The 22,186-nt window shown below is 41.9% G+C and overlaps 1 protein-coding gene across 1 annotated transcript in view; it reads right to left on the minus strand.

Annotated features, from left to right (window-relative positions):
- NOX4 (NADPH oxidase 4) overlaps window positions 1-22,186 on the minus strand; it is a 348,347-nt gene that overhangs the window by 89,903 nt on the left and 236,258 nt on the right. The window contains exon 13 of the mRNA XM_073612966.1: window positions 3,500-3,581. Within this exon, the coding sequence (XP_073469067.1) occupies window positions 3,500-3,581 (82 nt within the window). The remainder of the gene's footprint in view (window positions 1-3,499; window positions 3,582-22,186) is intronic.

Here is a 22,186-nt window from a genome sequence, read left to right on the forward strand (position 1 = left end):
AACCCACGCAAACACAGGGAGAACATGCAAACTCCAGTCAGGTAGTGTCGTGGTTGGGATTCGAACCAGCGACCCTTCTTACTGCTAGGCGAAAGTGCTACCCACTACACCACTGTGCCGCCCACTGGTATGCTACACTGATGGACATTGATTGGCACTGATGGGGCTGCATTGATAATCAGTGCCCTGATTATCAGTGTAAATGTCCCCTGTCACAGGAACGCCAGTTATCGGCTTTCCTTTCCTCAGTGACAGCGCTGAGGAAAGGAAATGCCGATAACCGTCGTTTGTTTACATGTGATCAGCTGTGATTGGTCACAGCTGATCACATGGTAACGAGCCAAGTCATTGGCTGTTTACCCTGATCTGTCTGAGGGACACAGCTCCCCACACTGCGTGGCAAGAATGGGAGGACATCATTTGACGTCCTCCCAGAACAAGAACGGTCCCGCCCAGCCGCCTTTGTACAATAGGCCAGGCGGGAACCAGTTAAACTGAGAAGATTATAGTGGACTGACAGTAAGCAGCAGAACTGCATATTGTAAACGAGGAAATATATTGGTTTTGTATCATGGTTTTTTTAGCTTTTTTTATTGAGTGCTGAGTTTTTAAACTATTGGTCTATATCTTTCGTTTTAATAGATATATAATAAAAGGGTCTTTGTTTCACAAATAAATATTAAATACAGGGTAGATACATAAAGTATATCAGGATTCACACAGTATTATGAGTTTTCATCAGAAGCTGTTTCCTTTGAGAGTGGAGCAGACAGAATCTAGACCAGCTGTGTATAGTAGCTTTAACATTCAGATTTGAAAAATTAAAGTTAGAAGCTGAATGGTTGCCATACACAGCTGCTCCAGTCTTAGTAAATCCCCCTCTTTGTCTCTACGTTAAAGTCTGTACTGAGCACTCTTCAGAGACAAGCGGATTGGGAGGAGAGAGTGAGGCCTATATGATGGCACAGAGCTGTACAAAGAGATGGGGTAAGGAAATGCATACATTTTAGCTTAAGCTGTTGAGTTCGGTAAGCAACAGATACAGGAGTCGAAGAGACTACCCCACCTGCTGGCTTGATTATATATATATATATATATATATATATATATATATATATATATATATATATATAGTGCTCAGCATAAATGCGTACACCCCAACAGATTTGTCGGAAAACCTTTACTTTCCTTTCAGAATGAACATTTTCTATGGGACACGATACTACAAAATACTCCCACAAATGCAGGCCATTGATTGCAACCAAGATTTGTTAATTTGTAAAGACAAAAAAGTTTTTTTCCTAACAAATTTATTCAAGACCATTTAGCAAAAATGAATACACCCCAATGAAAGTCTTAGGAGCAAAGCTAAATTTTAGACAACAAAATCCTAATTAACACAAACTCAACTACAGGTAAATCTAGGGCCCCTTTCACACTGCGGTGCTTCTAAACTGCCAGTAAAACACTGAGCGCTTTTGAAGAGCTTTTCAGGCGCTTTTGAAGAGCTTTCCATTCATTTCAATGGAGAGGGGCGTTTTTTCAGCGCCCCGTCAGGACACTGTCCCAGTGTGAAAGCATTAATTGATTTTAATGGAAATAATACGTTTTCGTGAGCTTTTCAGGCACTTTTTTTAACATGAAAGGGCCTGAAAAGCGCCTCAATGTGAAAGGGGTCTAATGCATTAAACAGGTGTCCAGCAGACAGTTGATTATAAAAGGGCGTTACGTAACAAAGAAAACCCCTTTCCATTTCATGCTGTCAGCAATTGCACCACATGGAAGAGAAATGTCACAAGACCTGAGAGAGAAAATTATTTCTTTACACAAGAAAGGTGAAGGCTACAAGAAGATCAGCAAAGCTTTACTTATCAGTCAGAATACTGTAGCAAAAGTGATACAAAAATGTAACAACAATTGAACTGCAACCATCTCACAGAGATGTTCAGACCGTCCACGGAAGTTAACACCTCGACAGGAGCGTCTTCTGATGAGAAGGGTTAAAGAAAATTGCCATGCAAGTTCACTGCAGTTAGCTAAAGAAGTAGAAAGCCAAACTGGGGTGATTGTTTCACGTGACACAATACGGTGTACACTGCAGAGGAATGGCATACATGGGTGTCGTCCACGAAAGAAGCCTCTCCTAAACCCCATGCACAAAAAAGCCAGTCTAGAATTTGCCAGGGCTCATGCTGAAAAAGAAGAAGACTACTGGGACTCTGTACTCTGGAGTGATGGGACCAAGATCAATGTTTTTGGAACTGATGGCTTCAAAACTGTACAGTGTTGCAAAGGTGAGGAGTACAAAGAAAAAAGCATGGTGCCTACAGTGAAACATGGTGGTGGCAGTGTCCTTCTGTGGGGCTGCATGAGTGCTGCTGGTGTCGGGGAGCTGCATTTCATTAATGGTATTATGAATTCACAGATGTACAGGCAGTCCCCGAGTTACTAACATCCGAGTCATGATCGACTCCTACTTATGAACGGAGGTGGCGTGACGTCACTGACATCTGCTTGCGCTCCACACTGGTCCCGGGTACAGCTGAGCAGCAATCTTGCAGCCCCAGACACATCCCACACTGCAGTACTGCATGGCCACAAGAGCCCCAAATAACACAACTGCATGCCCAGAAGCACCTGGAACATCCCACATCATTGCACATGCTGTAGTTACACTTAAAAATGTATAAAAGTATAAAAATGTATTGTACCGAGTTACAAACAAATTCAACTTAAGAACAAACCTACAGTCCTTATCGTATTTGTAACCCAGGGAACGTCTGTACTGCTCTATATCGAAAGAGAAGATGCTACCATCACTCTGTGCCCTTGGTCATTGTTCTCTTTTCCAACATGACAATGATCCAAAACACACATCTAAGGCCACTGTTGCATTTCTGAAGAACAGGGTGAAAGTGATTCAGTGGCCAAGTATGTCTCCTGTTTCAAACCCAATCGAACACCTATGGGGAATTCTGAAGAGACAAGTTGAACATCACTTTCCATTCAGCATCCAGGCTCTAAAAGAGGTCATTCTTGAAGAATGGAAAAAGATAGATGTTGAAATATATCACCAACTTGTTCATTCCATGCCTAGAAGACTTGGTGCTGTCCTTACAAATCATAGAGGTCATACAAATTACCAGATGTTGTCGTTTTTGGGGTGTATTTATTTTTGCATCAACTACTGTAATTTGAGTAAAACTGAAGATTTTGTCATCTAAGTTATATTATTAACCTCACTTTCATGTAATAAGGTAAGGGTGTTCTAAAAAACTCAGTTTTGTTAAAAATTTGGAAATAGTTCTTGTGTTCATTGAGATAACGATTAAAATCTTACCTTTCAAATGGGTTATACTCATTTATGGTAAGCATTGCTTATAAACACATAAAAAAAACCTAAACCGATAAAAGATTAATTCTCCTTGCTCTATACGTTTTACTCTTTGCACATAACTATTGTTCCTGGTACTATATGTCCTCTGTCTATTTTACTTACTTTGGGTTTTTTCTCTGCTGGAAAATTGGAAGAATTTCTGAACCTTGACTGCACTGTGATGTCAGCAGACTACACAATCTTTCTGGAAAAAGAAGAGAAAAAGACAGTAGTTTAAATATTACTATGAATCAGATGTGTCATCTACAGATGAGTGAGTAAATCTTTTTATAAGACTCGGCTAAGACGAGTAGAGCTTTTGGCAATTCCATGACATGATCCTTGACATTTGTAGGAGCTGTGGCAGGCTCAATAGCCAATTCTAACTTGTAATTGTATCTGACAATGAGCATCAACTTAATGGCAGGTTTGAACAGGAAGTAGATGAAGGTTTACAGAAATAGAAGCCAAGCGTATTTTAAAGAATACCTTTGTGTTTAGAAAAATAAAGGTTATGTTGCTCCTTGGTTTATCGAGCTGGTTTAATCCCTCCAATCCAGGCAACCATTATTTATGTACAGCACATGCTTTCTTAAAGTGTTCTGAACTATGTGCAAGACACGTACTCAAGGAAAAGAGATGGGAAGAGAAAGGTCAATGCAATATGAAAAAGGTATCCCTAGATCCAGTGCTGATCCCAGAAAACCAGTGAGCTACCTTAAGACCATACGAAGCATGGGCATGTACAATTGGTTGGATTTCCATGTTGTATTTTTGACAGTTACAGAACTAGGAGGGTTACATGTATTATGTTTAATAAGATTGTATTACATACAAAAATAAAAATAAAAAATAAAAAAAAGGTGTCCTTCTTCCACACACAACCAGCCTGCCACACAATGTCAGCTGGTTTTATTGAAAGGGGGCATCTAGCAAGCAGTCCCCTGCACCCTTAATACCAGTCTTTACATCCGTCAACATTTGTGGGTGCTTTGAGCAGGGCTCCCCAAAAACAGGTAATGGGCATTTGGCTCTCTCTTCACTGGGATCTTTAGCACCCTGGTGCCCAGAAAGTGCTCACAAGGGGAGGGAGATTATGTGTCCCCTCTTTGGTGGGTCTTTTAGACTCCTAACCAGTTCACCACATGGGCAGCTATGAAAGTGTAAAAGAAAATTAAAACAAACACAGCTGCAAAGTATTTTTTTAAATGTTGCTAATACTTACCCTCCATGTTCCAGTGGCATCCCCAGAAGGTCTTCTCTAGTGGCAAAATCCCAAGATACCATACACAACCAGTGTGCCATGCAAGACATGTCAGCTGCTTTACCCATAAAAAGACGGTAGCTAGCATGTAGCTCCCTGCAATATCAATGCCAGTCTACATACCCCTCAACATTTGTGGGTGCTTGAAGCAGGGCTCCCCAAAAACAGAAGATGGATGTTCCTCGCCCTGGTGCTCAGGAGGTGTTCACATGGGGAAAGAAATACTGTGTCCCCTACCTGGTGAACTGGTATTAGGAGACCCCCTCAACCAGTTCACCATGTGGGCAAGTATAAAAGTGTTAAAGAAAATTAAAACAAACACAGTTTCAAAGTAATTGTATTATTCATTTTGCTAATACTTACTCTCCAGGTTTTAGTGACATCCCCTGCAGGTTTCCTCCGATGGCAAAATTCCAAGGACCTCTTTATAATCATACCTAACCCGAGTTGAGCTGTAAGGAGGATCCAGCGACTGGCACAGTTTTGTATTGCTCAACTGGGGTGGTTATTTGTGAAGGAAGGGAAGCTGTTCTGTAGCCCAGCAGATGAGAACTTAGGAAAGGCTGAAAACACTGCTTGTGATAATTAAAGTGGAACTATAGTCAGAAAATTAAGTCCTGATAGATCACATCAGGCTGGCTAGCTACAGTGGATATAAAAAGTCTACACACCCCTGTTAAAATGTCAGGTTTCTGTGATGTCAAAAAATTAGACAAAGATAAATAATTTCAGAACTTTTTCCACCTTTAATGTAACCTATAAACTGTACAACAAACTGAAATCTTTTAGGTGGAGGGAAGTAAAAATAAAAAAACTAAAATAATATGGTAGCATAAGTGTGCACACCCTTAAACTAATACTTTATTGAAGCACCTTTTGATTTTATTACAGCACTGAGTCTTTTTGGGCATGAGTCTATCAGCATGGCACTTCTTGACTTGCCAATATTTGCCCACTCTTCTTTGCAAAAACATTCCAAATCTGTCAGATTGCGAGGGTATCTCCTGTGCACAGCCCTCTTCAGATCACCCCACAGATTTTCAATCGGATTCAGGTCTGGGCTCTGGCTGGACCATTCCAAAACTTTAATCTTCTTCTGGTGAAGCCATTCCTTTGTTGATTTGGATGTATGCTTTGGGTTGTTGTCATGCTGAAAGATGAAGTTCCCCTTCATGTTCAGCTTTCTAGCAGAAGCCTGAAGGTTTTGTGCCAATATTGACTGGTATTTGGAACTGTTCATTATTCACTTTACCTTGACTAAGGCCCCTGTTCCAGCTGAAGAAAAACAGCCCCAAAGCATGATGCTGCCACCACCATGCTTCACTGTGGGTATGGTATTCTTTTGGTGATGTGCAGTGTAGTTTTTGTGCCAAACTCATGTGTCATGAGGATAAACACTGAAGTTTTGGTTACTGAAGCCCCCTGATTGCCTCGTGAAAACTAAGGAGAAGAATAAATTCAATACCTTTGCCATCTCCCCATCCTTTGTAACCAGATGTCCTTCCTCATTCTTCATGGGGCCAATATGGTCTGTCCTCCCTTTTTTACTGTTTACATACTTAAAGAATTTCTTGGGATTTTTTTTGCTCTCCTCCGCTATGTGTTTTTCGTGTTCTATCTTAGCCACCCTAATTGCACCCTTACATTTCTTATTGCATTCTTTATCAAGTCTGAATGCTGATGATGATCCCTCAACCTTGTATTTTTTGAAGGCCTTCTCCTTTGCTTGTATATGCATTTTTACATTGGAGTTAAGCCATCCAGGACTTTTGTTCGCTCTTTTAAATTTATTACCCAATGGGATGCATTGGCTAATGCCCTTATTTAATATGCTCTTAAAGCAAACCCATCTCATCTCCGTGTTCTTTGTTCCTAAGATTTTATCCAATTTGTGGTGCCTTCTAGCAAGGTTTGTAGTTTAGGGAAGTTGGCTCTTTTGAAATTCAGTGCCTTTGTATTCCCCTTATGTTTCCTATTTGTGCGATTTATACTGAAGCCAATTGACCTGTGATCGCTGTTTCCTAAATTGCCCCATATTTCCACATCTGTGATCAGGTCTATATTGTTGGTAATCAGTAGATCCAGTAACGCTTTATCTCTAGTTGGTGCGTCTACCATCTGAACCATGAAATTGTCCTGCAAGACATTTAGGAACTGGCGAGCCTTAGACGAATATATGGTTCCATCTGCCCAGTCTATGTCTGGATAATTAAAATCTCCCATTATGATAACACTTCCCATCCTTGTTGCTAATCCAAATTGTGATAGGAGATCCGTCTCCCTGTCCTCCCTCAGGTTACGGGGCCTATAGCATACTCCCAGTATTATTTTACCCTTAGCTTCATCCCGTTGGAGCTCTACCCATAAGGATTTCACCTCCTCCCTAGCTCCCTTAGTCATCTCATACATTCACTTGTACATTAGTCTTGATATATGGGCATACCCCTCCCCTTTTTTACTTCCTGTATCGCTGCGATAAAGGGTATACCCTTGAATGGTTGCCAGCCAATAATGAGAGCTGTTGAACCAGGTCTCTGAAATTCCCACAAAATCCAAATCCTCCTCATACAACAGTATCTCTAGTTCACCCATCTTGTCCGCCAGGCTCCTGGCATTGGTGAACATGCCACGTAGTTTAGACCAGTCGCATACTATCCTCTTATTGGGTGTTCCGAGACTGCAACTAGGACTTGTTACTATACTTACCTTGGGTTTATGTGCTTTAGTCAACCTACCTTAATGCCCCCAATACTACCCTCTGGAGAATATTCCGAGCTGACTATCTCTACCTCTGGGCCTGTTGCCTTGTTTAAAAACCCCTCTAACTTTTTGGCCATCTTTACTCCCAGTTGATCTGCACCCTCCTCATTTAGGTGCAGTCCGTCCCTTCTATAGTACTGGTGACCGTCTGAGAAGTCGGCCCAGTCCTCCAGGAACCCAAACCTCTCCTTACTACACCAGCTCCTCAGCCACTTGTTTACTTGCCTAATCTCCCTCTATCTTTCTGGTGTGGCTCGAGGTACCGGTAGTATTCCTGAGAATACTACCTTGGAGGTCCTTTTCCTCAATTTAGCTCCTAAGTCCCTAAAATTGTTCTTTAGGACACTCCATCTGCCTCTGACTTTGTCACTGGTGCCAAGTGCCTTTTGATCATCCGATCGAGGGCGAATACTGCTGTGCAAAATGTAAGCACATTGTTTCCCTGGAAGCCCAGGTTCTGAATCTGTCAGCACTGAGAAGATCATCCATACTAAAGGTTGTCATTATTTGATACCTGGTGCCTTAAAAGCTCAAGTGCTTTAGTATTTTGTAATTGCACTTATTCATCCTTACCAAGATCTGTCACCTTTGGCCTTTGATGATTGTTCATATCCTGTGTACAAGACTCTCTCTGTTAGGCTGTGCATTACACAGCCCTAGACCTCTACTGGGCCATCAACAGCCAGGAGACAAATTTAGAGCATGGGATGTAAACAGTCCCCAAAGGCTGTGGGCAATGTATCTCCATAAGTAATAATTAGTTGGGGGGGTTAGATCAAGGCATAGTAGCAAAAAGAAAAATGCAGTGTGTCTAAAAGTGCAATTATTCTTTAAAATACTCTTTAAGTGAAAAACTTAAAAGAGGCATAGCTGGCCAGCATCCGGCTGCAGAGAGCAATAAGAAATAAGTCACTAATATGTAATTAATCTCAACTTACATTACAGCTTCATTACATTAACAATATATAAACTATTATGTGACTGCTCTGGCATCACTTAATAAGAAAACAGTATTCGCCCTTTTAGCAAAACATTATATAGGAGCTATGATTTTTTTTTCATTTTACAATTTTCTTCTGTGTAATTTCTTGTATGTAAATAAGGTATAATGAAAAATATGAAATCAGTATGGATTTCTGAACTCACTTGCCAGGAAAGATATTTTTTTTCCCTGAATGTATTGTTCACTCTGTTCAGCCTGGAAAACTGGATATGTCATTGTTACGTAACCTCATTAGGTGGGAAAGATATATTTTTTAAGCAGGACGGTGCAGCTACCACCGCTACAACCAGCCAAGCCGTACAAATGTATAGACCATAATGTAGTGAAATTTGGACCGTTCCTATCCTCAGTCTGTTATCTTCCCCATACTCTTCCATTACACAGTGTTATTGTTATTAAATAGATTCTGAGGCCATGAAAAAAATATGAAAAGAAATTCATGCTTAAAGGGTAACTCCACTTTCATGGGAAAAAAATAGCAAAAAAAAAAAAAAAATATATATATATATATATATATATATATATATATATATATATATAGCATATACAATTGCGAAACAAGTCTTATTGTGATTGAATGTTATTAAAAATTACCTTTCCTTCAATCTGCAGCTCTGTTTTCTATAAAATGCAATGCGATATAGCTACCTGGAGGCTTCTGTACACAGAATGTGTGCAGAACGCCCCTAGGGACACATGATTTCCTGCTTGTGTGATTGGCTCACTGATTTTCCCAGAAGTCTGCACTAAGATACAAGTCATATTTCAGGCATCCTGTGCAACAAAAATTAAATTTTTGGTGAGATACTCCCAAAGGGAAATCACATCTAAAGGGATGCGACCCTGCAATTTTCCTCATTAGAGCCCTGCAAGTGCAGCAGCTGATTTATAATTATATAATCACTCCCATTAGATTCACTTTCCACATGGACACAGACAAACAAACAGTGATTTCTTGAGGGGAGAGGGGACAGTTTTAAGAGTAGTTAGGGTTATCCCAGAATTCCACTTTAATTGCAGCTAGAATGCTAATACCTAGACATTGGAAGGCTTATAAAACCCCAGCTTATAAAGATTGGGTTACTCAACTTTACAAGGCATGAAGGAACTGCCCAACCAACCTTGTGGCAAGTTTGACTATTATGTATCTATGTGGAGCATTTGGATTCACTACATGAGCACTGATTGCTTAAAAAACATGTAGAACAGCCTGGATCGCTAACTTATAAAGTAATCATGAAAGTTCTTCCGCTCAGTGGCTACCCAATACCTTCCCTTATTTTATATTTTTCCTTTCTTCTCTGTCCATCTATGCTTTTCTCTGCTTATTGCTTCTTCTTTGACTGGACCCTCACAAGATCCAACCACCCTGGTCAAAGACCATTTAAATATTCATCTCGGTTTATGCACACCCACCTCCTGTGGTTAATGTGGAAGCCCAGACGATCATGGCTATCATTGTATGTAGCTTTGACTGGATCCCTAGTGGCCCTCTGGTTATCAGATATAGAACATTACATAGAGCCAAGTTGAAAAGGTTCTGAATTGGGGTACAGTCACACCTGTTTTCTACTCGACAGCATGTAGATGCGAGAAAATCGCCAGGGGTGGGGGCTCCCAGTGATTAGCTGCAAGAGGCAGCCCCATCTAAAGCAATGAGAGGCTGCTGTCTCCCGCAACCAATTGCAGCCACTTCCATGTAAATGGTATGCGGCGATTACCTGTGAGTGATCGGCCCTGGATGCAGAGAGTTGCTATTAACAGGGCTGCCTCCTACAGCTAATCTCCAGGACCCCCAGCTGATTTTCTCCGATCTTTACACTGTCGGCCAAAAACACAGGTGTGAATGCCGCCTTAAGCTGACAATGTATTTGCAGTGCCTTAGAAACTCAACGAAGAAAGCCTAATCAGCCAAGCAGTGACTTTCTATCTGACACTCCATGTGTGATCACTGATTGTAGAGAACTCTGTAGAACCCAGTTCTTTATACATACCAGCGAAGGTGACTTAAGGGAATGCCACTGCTTCTTACATCAGCACGGCTGTTTTTATTGCTGTGCAGACTTTTCTGATTAGCACGGAGCACGACTTGGGCAATATCTGTGCTAGAGCCTTCCCCATAAATTATACAGCAGTGCCTTTAGCTGCAAAATTAGCTGACAGCAATGCACATTATTTATTATTATGTGCTACATAAGGCTGATGACACACAGGCAATCTCACACTACACGCTGGTCTTAAGTGTAGTACTTACCCCCACAGGGGTCACTAAGAATATGCCCAGGTCTCCTACAATACTACAGAGGCTATAAGTAACAAGCACAGTTCCAAGCACACTTACAACTCAAGCTTAGTCTAGGGGATATCTTTTTAGAATGTATTGCTTAATAACTTGAACAGGAGATGGGCTCAGGGTCACAGGATACTCCAAACAATAATAGCAATCAAATGGAAGACAACATTCACAATAAATACTCATAACTGCAGTCAGACACAAAAGTCCCAATTGAAGGTCCTACAATTGTAAAGCGGCAAAAAGTTCAATTGAGACTGTCACCAGGCACTCCGCCACAATGTGACAAGTACTCTTACACATACACACAAAAAACAGCCTGAATAAAGCACTAGCTAATAATGGTAAAGAGTTAATATGCAAACCAGTAAAATAACTTCCTTATTGGCATGTGAATCCTATGTTGTTGGTCACCCTACCAAGACAAACAACAAAGCAGCATATTCATTACACTGGAAAACTGTTTTGGAGCATTACCTCCACAGAGATGATCCTCCAGTGAAGCAATGGCATATAAACAATATATATATAGCCCTGAGGCATGTAGTTTAAAGTCCATAGAATCATTTTCTGTACTCCATACCACTTAGTGGCATAAAAACAGTGCAATAACATATATGATATAGAACAATACAGTATCTCACAAAAGTGAGTACACGCCTCACATTTTTGTAAATATTTTATTATATCTTTTAATGTGACAACACTGAAGAAATGACACTTTGCTACAATGTAAAGTAGTCAGTGTACAGCTTGTATAACAGTGTAAATTTGCTGTCCCCTCAAAATAACTCAACACACAGTCATTAATTTCTAAACCACTAGCAACAAAAGTGAGTACACCCCTAAGTGAAAATGTCCAAATTGGGCCCAAAGTGTCAATATTTTGCGTGGCCACCATTATTTTCCAGCACTGCCTTAACCCTCTTGGGCATGGAGTTCACCAGGAGCTTCACAGGTTGCCACTGGAGTCCTCTTCCACTCCTGAATGATGACATCATGGAGCTGGTGAACATTAGAGACCTTCCTCCACCTTCCGTTTGAGGATGCCCCACAGATGCTTGATAGGGTTTAGGTCTGGAGACATGCTTGGTCAGTCTATCACCTTTACCCTCAGCTTCTTTAGCAAGGCAGTGGTCATCTTGGAGGTGTGTTTGGGGTCGTTATCATGGTGGAATACTGCCCCGCAGTCCAGTCTCCATTGCTTGGGCAAATCCCAGATGAGCCTTCACGTGTAGCACTACCCCTGAAGGATTTGTTTAGTAATTTGGGTGCTCTGTTCTGCTCCTCGACTCCAAGAACAACCTCAGACCCTCTGACACACCTGGTTGAATGAAGGTCACTGCAAACACTTATAAGAACACATAGACACCTTTAACTTGGCTGTGAATTAGTACCAATAAATAGATACAAGACCATTTAGTGGTAAATCTACTTAATGTATTAGTAAGAGTTAGAATGCATGGTATTTTGAGCATAAATGAGCACACAGAAGGTTAGGTTCAGACACAGTCCGCAGGACAGCATAATCATTATGTTCTGCACCACTAGAATGGAATCAACTCATATTAGCAATAAGCAGTGCATAGAAACATTAATGGCAATGTGAATCAGAATACTGGTTTGGAGTGCACTCTAAGAGAATGGCTAGGATATGGTGCAATGTGCCCTGAGAGGTATCTCTTATCATAAGCAATAGGTAAAGGTCTCTGTGTAGCAGCTGTAAGGAGAAAGTCTTTAGTCCTTATCTGGCTAGCGTTGCGGCCCAGGTGTACTGTTGGTGCACATGAAAATAGTCCCAGCCAAGCCTGCAGGCAGCTATAAGGCTACTAGATGGTTGTATAGTCAGCTCCTAAAAGGCTCAGTCTCTCTACCAACAGATCCCCACAGAATCCCCACAGCAGCAGCTCACTATTTTTAGCGATATTGCAGCTCACCATCTGGTCACACACAGCAAATAGTCCACTCTCTGCTTTGCATACAGGTTACTCTTACTGTTGGCACACCTGGACTCAGCACTCCAGATTCTGCTCAGGCCACCAATATGCACCTCTTCCCCAGTGATCAGACTGCAACATTGTAACTTTGTAGCAAGTTACAAGGTAAAGGGCTGCATTTGGGGCTAATCCGTGTCAGATATTTGTGAACATAGCCAAGAACTTTATAGGACCCAGGATTTATAAGATCTCATCTCTGAGCTGACATCTCAGCCCAGGAGATGCCAGGAGATGCCAGATGCTGGATGATGCCTGAGCAAAGATGATGCAGTGCTTCTGAAAAGCAGATGATAAAGATGTCAAGCTGAATACTGTCATTACTGTGAGGGGTAGAATATACCTGGAAGTGTTATACTTAGTGTGTGTTCTTCCCCACTCATATGTGTTTTTTCTATTGACTGTTTGAGGTAACTATTGTTCTTCTGATGTATGCTGACATCTAGTGGTTGTTTAGGGCCACAATAAGTTGCTTACGTATGTGATTTGGTATCTCCCTCTGCTCTCCTGCTGTTGAGTGCTAATTAGTTCAGTATTAGCTAGAACATCCCTGTTTCTTGTTTGTTCTATCAGTCGGTGTTAGTTCTTGTCAGAGACAGGACTTTGAAAATTCATTGGGGTTGATTTACCAAAGGCAAATAGACTGTGCACTTTGCAAGTGCAGTTGCTAAAGAGCCTAGTAAATGAGGTGCAGCTTCACTTTGCAAAGAATACTCAATCGGATGCAACACAAATAAAAAAAACAGCATTTTTGCTTCCGGGAGCTTTTCCACATTTACTAAGCTCCAGAGCAACTACACTTTGCAAAGTGCACAGTCGATTTGCCTTTAGTAAATGAAGGGTTTTTTAAACTAGGCGATGGGGGGAGGGCCCAGAGGTGAAGATAGTCAGTTTGGAACATATTCCAGAGGGTAGTATTGGGGGCATTAGTAGTAGGTTGACTAAAGCACATAAACCCAAGGTAAGTATAGTAACAAGTCTTAGTTGCAATCTCGGAACACCCAATAAGAGGATAGTATGCGACCGGTCTAAACTACGTGGCATATTCACCAATGTCAAGAGCCTGGCGTACAAGATAGGTGAACTAGAGATACTGTTGTATGAGGAGGATTTGGATTTGTGCTAATTTCAGAGACCTGGTTCAACAGCTCTCATGATTGGCTGGCAACCATGCAAATTCCAAGCATAGTCATTAATCCAGAGGATAAAAATTATTTCACCCAACTTTCGTTTGTTACAACTGGGATTTAAAGTTAAACTTAGTTTAAAATGAACCACGTCAGCTTGGAAATTTACTAATGATACCAATCAGCATGTGCACCATAATTTTCATGAAAACAATTACTTAACCCTCCATTCTGACAGCTTGCCTTTGTAAGAAAGGTCTAGTGCAGCCTCTCAGCATTTTCAACACAGAGGAATCCTTGAAATAACATTCCGGTCTCAGGGAACCCAACTAAAAATTACCAAATCATGATACATAGTTACATACAGTAGTTACGTAGTAGGTAAGGTTGAATAAAGACAACAGTCCATCCAGTTTAACCTGTGTTGGTGTGTGTGTGCGTGTAGATAATCATTTCTCATATCCCTGTATATTGTGTTCGCTAAGATGCCTGTCCAAGAGTCTTTTAAAACTATCAATACTTCCTGCTGACACCACAGATTGTCAAAGAGAGTTCCACATCCTTACCACGCTGACAGTGAAAAACCCCCTACTTAAGGTTAAGCCGGTTTTCCTCCAATCTCATTGTGTGGCCCCATGTCTTCTCACACTCCCTGGGACTGAAAAGTTTCATACTTACGCTGAGATCACCATTGAGATATTTTTATATTGCTATCATATTTCTTCTCAAGTGTCTCTTCTTCAGGGAGAATAAATTTAGCGCTTGTAGTCCTTCCTCGTATTTGAGGTCCTCCAGTCCCCATATTAATTGTTGCCCTTCTCTCGAATCTCTCCAGCCCAGCACATCCTTTCTGAGGATTGGTGACCAGAACTGGAAAGAACACCCCGGATGCGGCCAAACCAGAGTTTTATAAAGTGGCAGGATTATTGTTTTTACTCTCTGGAGTAAATTCCCTTTTTAATGCATGCTAATATTCTGCTGGCTTTGCTTGCTGCAGCTTGGCACTGCATGCTATTGCTCAGTCTGTCTTCTACTAGGACCCCCAGATCCTTCACCATCCTGGAATCCCCCAGGGGTTCTCCCCTAGTGAGTAACTTGCATTTATATTTTTAACCCCCAAGTGCATTACCTTACATTTATCATTATTATTACATTAAACCTTAGTGCGATGGTCAGTGGGAAGACTGCTCCTTACACTTGTGGTTATTGGGTAGAATTACCCCCTTACAAAAAGATAAAAAGATCATTGGTGTCAGTGGGAACTTATCTAAGAGGTAAAATTTGCTCATTGCTCAAAGAACCCTGAGCAACCTCTGGAGGAACACCAGGGTTTCATGGAACTCTGGTTGAGAAACTCTGGTCCAGTGTCTTCCACTGCTGGCCCATGCATTTTTGGGCATAAAGTTACTACCAGAATTATATTAGCCTCATGCCAAATAATCTATTTAGATGGGAGTGTGACTTGAACAGATTGCTGCATGGTCTTCAGCTATTTCCTGATTGAACTCTGACATGACCTGCTACCTTTGTCTTCCCAGCTTGCATGACCCAGCTTGCCTTTGACCTATCTCTGGATGCTTGTCTGCTTGTTTTGACCTCGGCCTGTATTTCAGATTCTGCATTCTGCTTTCTGATTTGGTACCTCACTGTCCAATTGATGCTGACCTTGGCTTGTATCCTAACACTACTTCTTCCTTATGTTAGTGACCATGACTAGTATGCTGAGACTGCTTCTGCCTTATGTTACATATTCAGGTTGAAAAAAGACACAAGTCCATCTAGTTCAACCAAAAAAAAAAAAATCCATTCTCTAGGAAGGGTTCTGGTCATCCCAAACGTCTTCCATTTAAGGATTATGGAGGCCACTGTGCTCTTAGGAACCTTAGGTGCAGCAGAAATTTTTGTTGTAACCTTGGCCAGATCTGTGCCTTGCCACAATTCTGTCTCTGAGCTCTTCAGGCAGTTCCTTTGACCGCATGATTCTCATTTGCTCTGACATGCACTGTAAGGTCTTATATAGACAGGTGTGTGGCTTTTCTAATCAAGTCCAATCAGTATAATCAAACACAGCTGGACTCAAATGAAGGTGTAGAACCATCTCAAGGATGATCAGAAGAAATGGACAGCAGCTAAATTAAATATATGTGTCACAGCAAAGGGTCTGAATACTTAGGACCATGTGATATTTCAGTTTTTCTTTTTTAATAAATCTGCAAAAATGTCAACAATTCTGTGTTTTTCTGTCAATATGGGGTGCTGTGTGTACATTAATGAGGAAAAAAATTAACTTAAATGATTTTAGCAAATGGCTGCAATATAACAAAGAGTAAAAAATTTAAGGGGGTCTGAATACTTTCTGTCCCCACTGTATTTAAATAATTTTTTGGCGGTTGTCCTATTATCTTTTGCAATCTTTCGTTTTGAATTTTTGCGTCCTTAATTTCCTTTTTACATATTCTGTTATATTCCTTGTAGCATTTAAATGATGATAGTGGTCCTTCATTTTTATATTTTTTGAAAGGTATTTTTTATTATTTATAGCCATTTTAACTTTGGTTGTGAGCCACATAGGTTTTATTTTTAGCCTTTTAACCACTTGACGACCGCCTCACGCCGATTTACGTCGGCAAGGTGGCACGGACAGGCAAAATCACGTACATATACGTGATTTGCCTTCCGCGGGTGGGGGGTCCGATTGGACCCCCCCCCGGTGCCCGAGGCGGTCGTCTTTTGTCCCACGGCGATCGGAGATGAGGGGGAGGCCATCCGTTCGTGGCCCTCCCCCTCGCGATCGCCGCCGGCCAATCACATCATTCCTTTGCTGCTGTATGCTAAACAGCAGCAAAAGGAAATGATGTCATCTCTCCTCGGCTCGGTAATTTCCGTTCCGGCCCAAGGAGAGAAGACAGGTATGTGAGTGCACCAACACTACACAACACAGTAGAACATGCCAGGCACACTAAACACCCCGACCCCCCCCCCCCGATCACCCCCCGATCCCCCCCAATCACCCCCCCCCTGTCACAAACTGACACCAGCAGTTTTTTTTTTTTTTTTTTTCTGATTACTGCATTGGTGTCAGTTTGTGACAGTTACAGTGTTGGGACAGTAAGTATTACCCCCCTGTAGGTCTAGGATACCCCCCTAACCCCCCCTAATAAAGTTTTAACCCCTTGATCACCCCCTGTCACCAGTGTCGCTAAGCAATCATTTTTCTGATCGCTGTATTAGTGTCGCTGGTGACGCTAGTTAGGGACCTAAATATTTAGGTTCGCCTTCAGCGTTTTATAGCGACAGGGACCCCCATATACTACCGAATAAATGTTTTAACCCCTTGATGGCCCCCTAGTTAACCCTTTCACCACTGATCACCGTATAACTGTTACGGGTGACGCTGGTTAGTTTGTTTATTTTTTATAGTGTCAGGGCACCCGCCGTTTATTACCGAATAAAGGTTTAGCCCCCTGATCGCCCGGCGGTGATATGCGTCGCCCCAGGCAGCGTCAGATTAGCGCCAGTACCGCTAACACCCACGCACGCAGCATACGCCTCCCTTAGTGGTATAGTATCTGATCGGATCAATATCTGATCAGATCTATACTAGCGTCCCCAGCAGTTTAGGGTTCCCAAAAACACAGTGTTAGCGGGATCAGCCCAGATACCAGCTAGCACCTGCGTTTTGCCCCTCCGCCCGGCCCAGCCCAAGTGCAGTATCGATCGATCACTGTCACTTACAAAACACTAAACGCATAACTGCAGCGTTCGCAGAGTCAGGCCTGATCCCTGCGATCGCTAACAGTTTTTTTGGTAGCATTTTGGTGAACTGGCAAGCACCAGCCCCAGGCAGCGTCAGGTTAGCGCCAGTAGCGCTAACACCCACGCACGCACCGTACAGCTCCCTTAGTGGTATAGTATCTGATCGGATCAATATCTGATCCGATCAGATCTATACTAGCGTCCCCAGCAGTTTAGGGTTCCCAAAAACGCAGTGTTAGCGGGATCAGCCCAGATACCTGCTAGCACCTGCGTTTTGCCCCTCCGCCCGGCCCAGCCCAGCCCACCCAAGTGCAGTATCGATCGATCACTGACACTTACAAAACACTAAATGCATAACTGCAGCGTTCGCAGAGTCAGGCCTGATCCCTGCGATCGCTAACAGTTTTTTTGGTAGTATTTTGGTGAACTGGCAAGCACCAGCCCCAAGCAGCGTCAGATTAGCGCCAGTACCGCTAACACCCACGCACGCACCGTACACCTCCCTTAGTGGTATAGTATCTGAACGGATCAATATCTGATCCGATCAGATCTATACTGGCTTCCCCAGCAGTTTAGGGTTCCCAAAAACGCAGTGTTAGCGGGATCAGCCCAGATACCTGCTAGCACCTGCATTTTGCCCCTCCGCCCGGCCCAGCCCACCCAAGTGCAGTATCGATCGATCACTGTCACTTACAAAACACTTAACGCATAACTGCAGCATTCGCAGAGTCAGGCCTGATCCCTGCGATCGCTAACAGTTTTTTTGGTAGCTTTTTATTGAACTGGCAAGCGCCAGCGGCCTAGTACACCCCGGTCGTAGTCAAACCAGCACTGCAGTAACACTTGGTGACGTGGCGAGTCCCATAAGTGCAGTTCAAGCTGGTGAGGTGGCAAGCACAAGTAGTGTCCCACTGCCACCAAGAAGACAAACACAGGCCCGTCGTGCCCAAAGTGCCCTTCCTGCTGCATTCGCCAATCCTAATTGGGAACCCACCGCTTCTGCAGCGCCCGTACTTCCCCCATTCACATCCCCAACCAAATGCAGTCGGCTGCATGAGAGGCATTTTCTTTATGTCCTCCCGAGTACCCCTACCCAACGAACCCACAAAAAAGATGTCGTGTCTGCAGCAAGCGCGAATATAGGCGTGACACCCTCTATTATTGTCCCTCCTGTCCTGACAATCCTGGTCTTTGCATTGGTGAATGTTTTGAACGCTACCATTCATTAGTTGAGTATTAGCGTAGGGTACAGCATTGCACAGACTAGGCACACTTTCACAGGGTCTCCCAAGATGCCATCGCATTTTGAGAGACCCGAACCTGGAACCAGTTACCGTTATAAAAGTTAGTTACAAAAAAAGTGTAAAAAAAAAAAAAAAATATATAAAATAAAAAAAAATAGTTGTCGTTTTATTGTTCTCTCTCTCTCTATTCTCTCTCTCTTGTTCTGCTCTTTTTTACTGTATTCTATTCTGCAATGTTTTATTGTTATTATGTTTTATCATGTTTGCTTTTCAGGTATGCAATTTTTTATACTTTACCGTTTACTGTGCTTTATTGTTAACCATTTTTTTGTCTTCAGGTACACCATTCACGACTTTGAATGGTTATACCAGAATGATGCCTGCAGGTAAGTCATCTTCTTGGTATCATTCTTTTCAGCCAGCGGTCGGCTTTCATGTAAAAGCAATCCTAGTGGCTAATTAGCCTCTAGACTGCTTTTACAAGCTGTGGGAAGGAATGCCCCCCCCCCCACCGTCTTCAGTGTTTTTCTCTGGCTCTCCTGTCTCAACAGGGAACCTGAGAATGCAGCCGGTGATTCAGCCAGCTGACCATAGAGCTGATCAGAGACCAGAGTGGCTCCAAACATCTCTATGGCCTAAGAAACCGGAAGCTACGAGCATTTTATGACTTAGATTTCGCCGGATGTAAATAGCGCCATTGGGAAATTGGGGAAGCATTTTATCACACCGATCTTGGTGTCATCAGATGCTTTGAGGGCAGAGGAGAGATCTAGGGTCTAATAGACCCCAATTTTTTCAAAAAAGAGTACCTGTCACTACCTATTGCTATCATAGGGGATATTTACATTCCCCGAGATAACAATAAAAATGATTAAAAAAAAAAAAAATGAAAGGAACAGTTTAAAAATAAGATAAAAAAGCAAAAAAAAATAAAGAAAAAAAAAAAAAAAAAAAGCACCCCTGTCGCCCCCTGCTCTCGCGCTAAGGCGAACGCAAGCGGCGGTCTGTCGTCAAACGTAAACAGCAATTGCACCATGCATGTGAGGTATCGCCGCGAAGGTCAGATCGAGGGCAGTAATTTTTGCAGTAGACCTCCTCTGTAAATCTAAAGTGGTAACCTGTAAAGGCTTTTAAAGGCTTTTAAAAATGTATTTATTTTGTTGCCACTGCACGTTTGTGCGCAATTTTAAAGCATGTCATGTTTGGTATCCATGTACTCGGCCTAAGATCATCTTTTTTATTTCATCAAACATTTGGGCAATATAGTGTGTTTTAGTGCATTAAAATTTAAAAAAAGTGTGTTTTTTCCCCAAAAAATGCGTTTGAAAAATCGCTGCACAAATACTGTGTGAAAAAAAAAAATGAAACACCCACCATTTTAATCTGTAGGGCATTTGCTTTAAAAAAATATATAATGTTTGGGGGTTCAAAGTAATTTTTTTGCAAAAAAAAAAAATAACTTTTTCATGTAAACAATGAGTGTCAGAAAGGGCTTTGTCTTCAAGTGGTTAGAAGAGTTGGTGATGTGTGACATAAGCTTCTAAATGTTGTGCATAAAATGCCAGGACAGTTCAACCCCCCCCCAAATGACCCCATTTTGGAAAGTAGACACCCCAAGCTATTTGCTGAGAGGCATGTCGAGTCCATGGAATATTTTATATTGCCACACAAGTTGCGGGAAAGAGACAAATTTTTTTTTTTTTTTTGCACAAAGTTGTCACTAAATGATATATTGCTCAAACATGCCATGGGAATATGTGAAATTACACCCCAAAATACATTCTGCTGCTTCTCCTGAGTACGGGGATACCACATGTGTGAGACTTTTTGGGAGCCTAGCCGCGTACGGGACCCCAAAAACCAAGCACCGCCTTCAGGCTTTCTAAGGGCGTGAATTTTTAAATTTCACTCTTCACTGCCTATCACAGTTTCGGAGGCCATGGAAAGCCCAGGTGGCACAAACCCCCCCCAAATGACCCCATTTTGGAAAGTAGACACCCAAAGCTATTTGCTGAGAGGTATAGTGAGTATTTTGCAGACCTCACTTTTTGTCACAAAGTTTTGAAAATTGAAAAAAGAAAAAAAAAAAAGTTTTTTCTTGTCTTTTTTCATTTTCAAAAACAAATGAGAGCTGCAAAATACTCACCATGCCTCTCAGCAAATAGCTTGGGGTGTCTATTTTCCAAAATGGGGTCATTTGGGGGGGTTTTGTGCCACCTGGGCATTCCATGGCCTCCGAAACTGTGATAGGCAGTGAAGAGTGAAATCAAAAATTTTCACCCTTAGAAATCCTGAAGGCGGTGCTTGGTTTTCGGGGCCCCGTACGCGGCTAGGCTCCCAAAAAGTCCCACACATGTGGTATCCCCGTACTCAGGAGAAGCAGCTGAATGTATTTTGGGGTGCAATTCCACATATGCCCATGGCCTGTGTGAGCAATATATCATTTAGTGACAACTTTGTGCAAAAAAAAAAAAAAAAAAGTGTCACATTCCCGCAACTTGTGTCAAAATATAAAATATTCCATGGACTCAATATGCCTCTCAGCAAATAGCTTGGGGTGTCTACTTTCCAAAATGGGGTCATTTGGGGGGGTTTTGTGCCACCTGGGCATTCCATGGCCTCCGAAACTGTGATAGGCAGTGAAGAGTGAAATCAAAAATTTACACCCTTAGAAATCCTGAAGGCGGTGCTTGGTTTTTGGGGCCCCGTACGCGGCTAAGCTCCCAAAAAGTCCCACACATGTGGTATCCCCATACTCAGGAGAAGCAGCTAAATGTATTTTGGGGTGCAATTCCACATAGGCCCATGGCCTGTGTGAGCAATATATCATTTAGTGACAACTTTTTGTAAATATTTTTTTTTTTTGTCATTATTCAATCACTTGGGACAAAAAAAAATAAATATTCAATGGGTTCAACATGCCTCTCAGCAATTTCCTTGGGGTGTCTACTTTCCAAAATGGGGTCATTTGGGGAGTTTTGTACTGCCCTGCCATTTTAGCACCTCAAGAAATGACATAGGCAGTCGTAAACTAAAAGCTGTGTAAATTACAGAAAATGTACCCTAGTTTGTAGACGCTATAACTTTTGCGCAAACCAATAAATATATGCTTATTGACATTTTTTTTACCAAAGACATGTGGCCGAATACATTTTGGCCTAAATGTATGACTAAAATTTAGTTTATTGGATTTTTTTTATAACAAAAAGTAGAAAATATCATTTTTTTTCAAAATTTTCGGTCTTTTTCCGTTTATAGCGCAAAAAATAAAAACTGCAGAGGTGATCAAATACCATCAAAAGAAAGCTCTATTTGTGGGAAGAAAAGGACGCAAATTTCGTTTGGGTACAGCATTGCATGACCGCGCAA

Source organism: Aquarana catesbeiana, linkage group LG02 (assembly GCF_042186555.1).
Source record: "Aquarana catesbeiana isolate 2022-GZ linkage group LG02, ASM4218655v1, whole genome shotgun sequence".
Taxonomy (NCBI): Eukaryota; Metazoa; Chordata; class Amphibia; order Anura; family Ranidae; genus Aquarana; species Aquarana catesbeiana.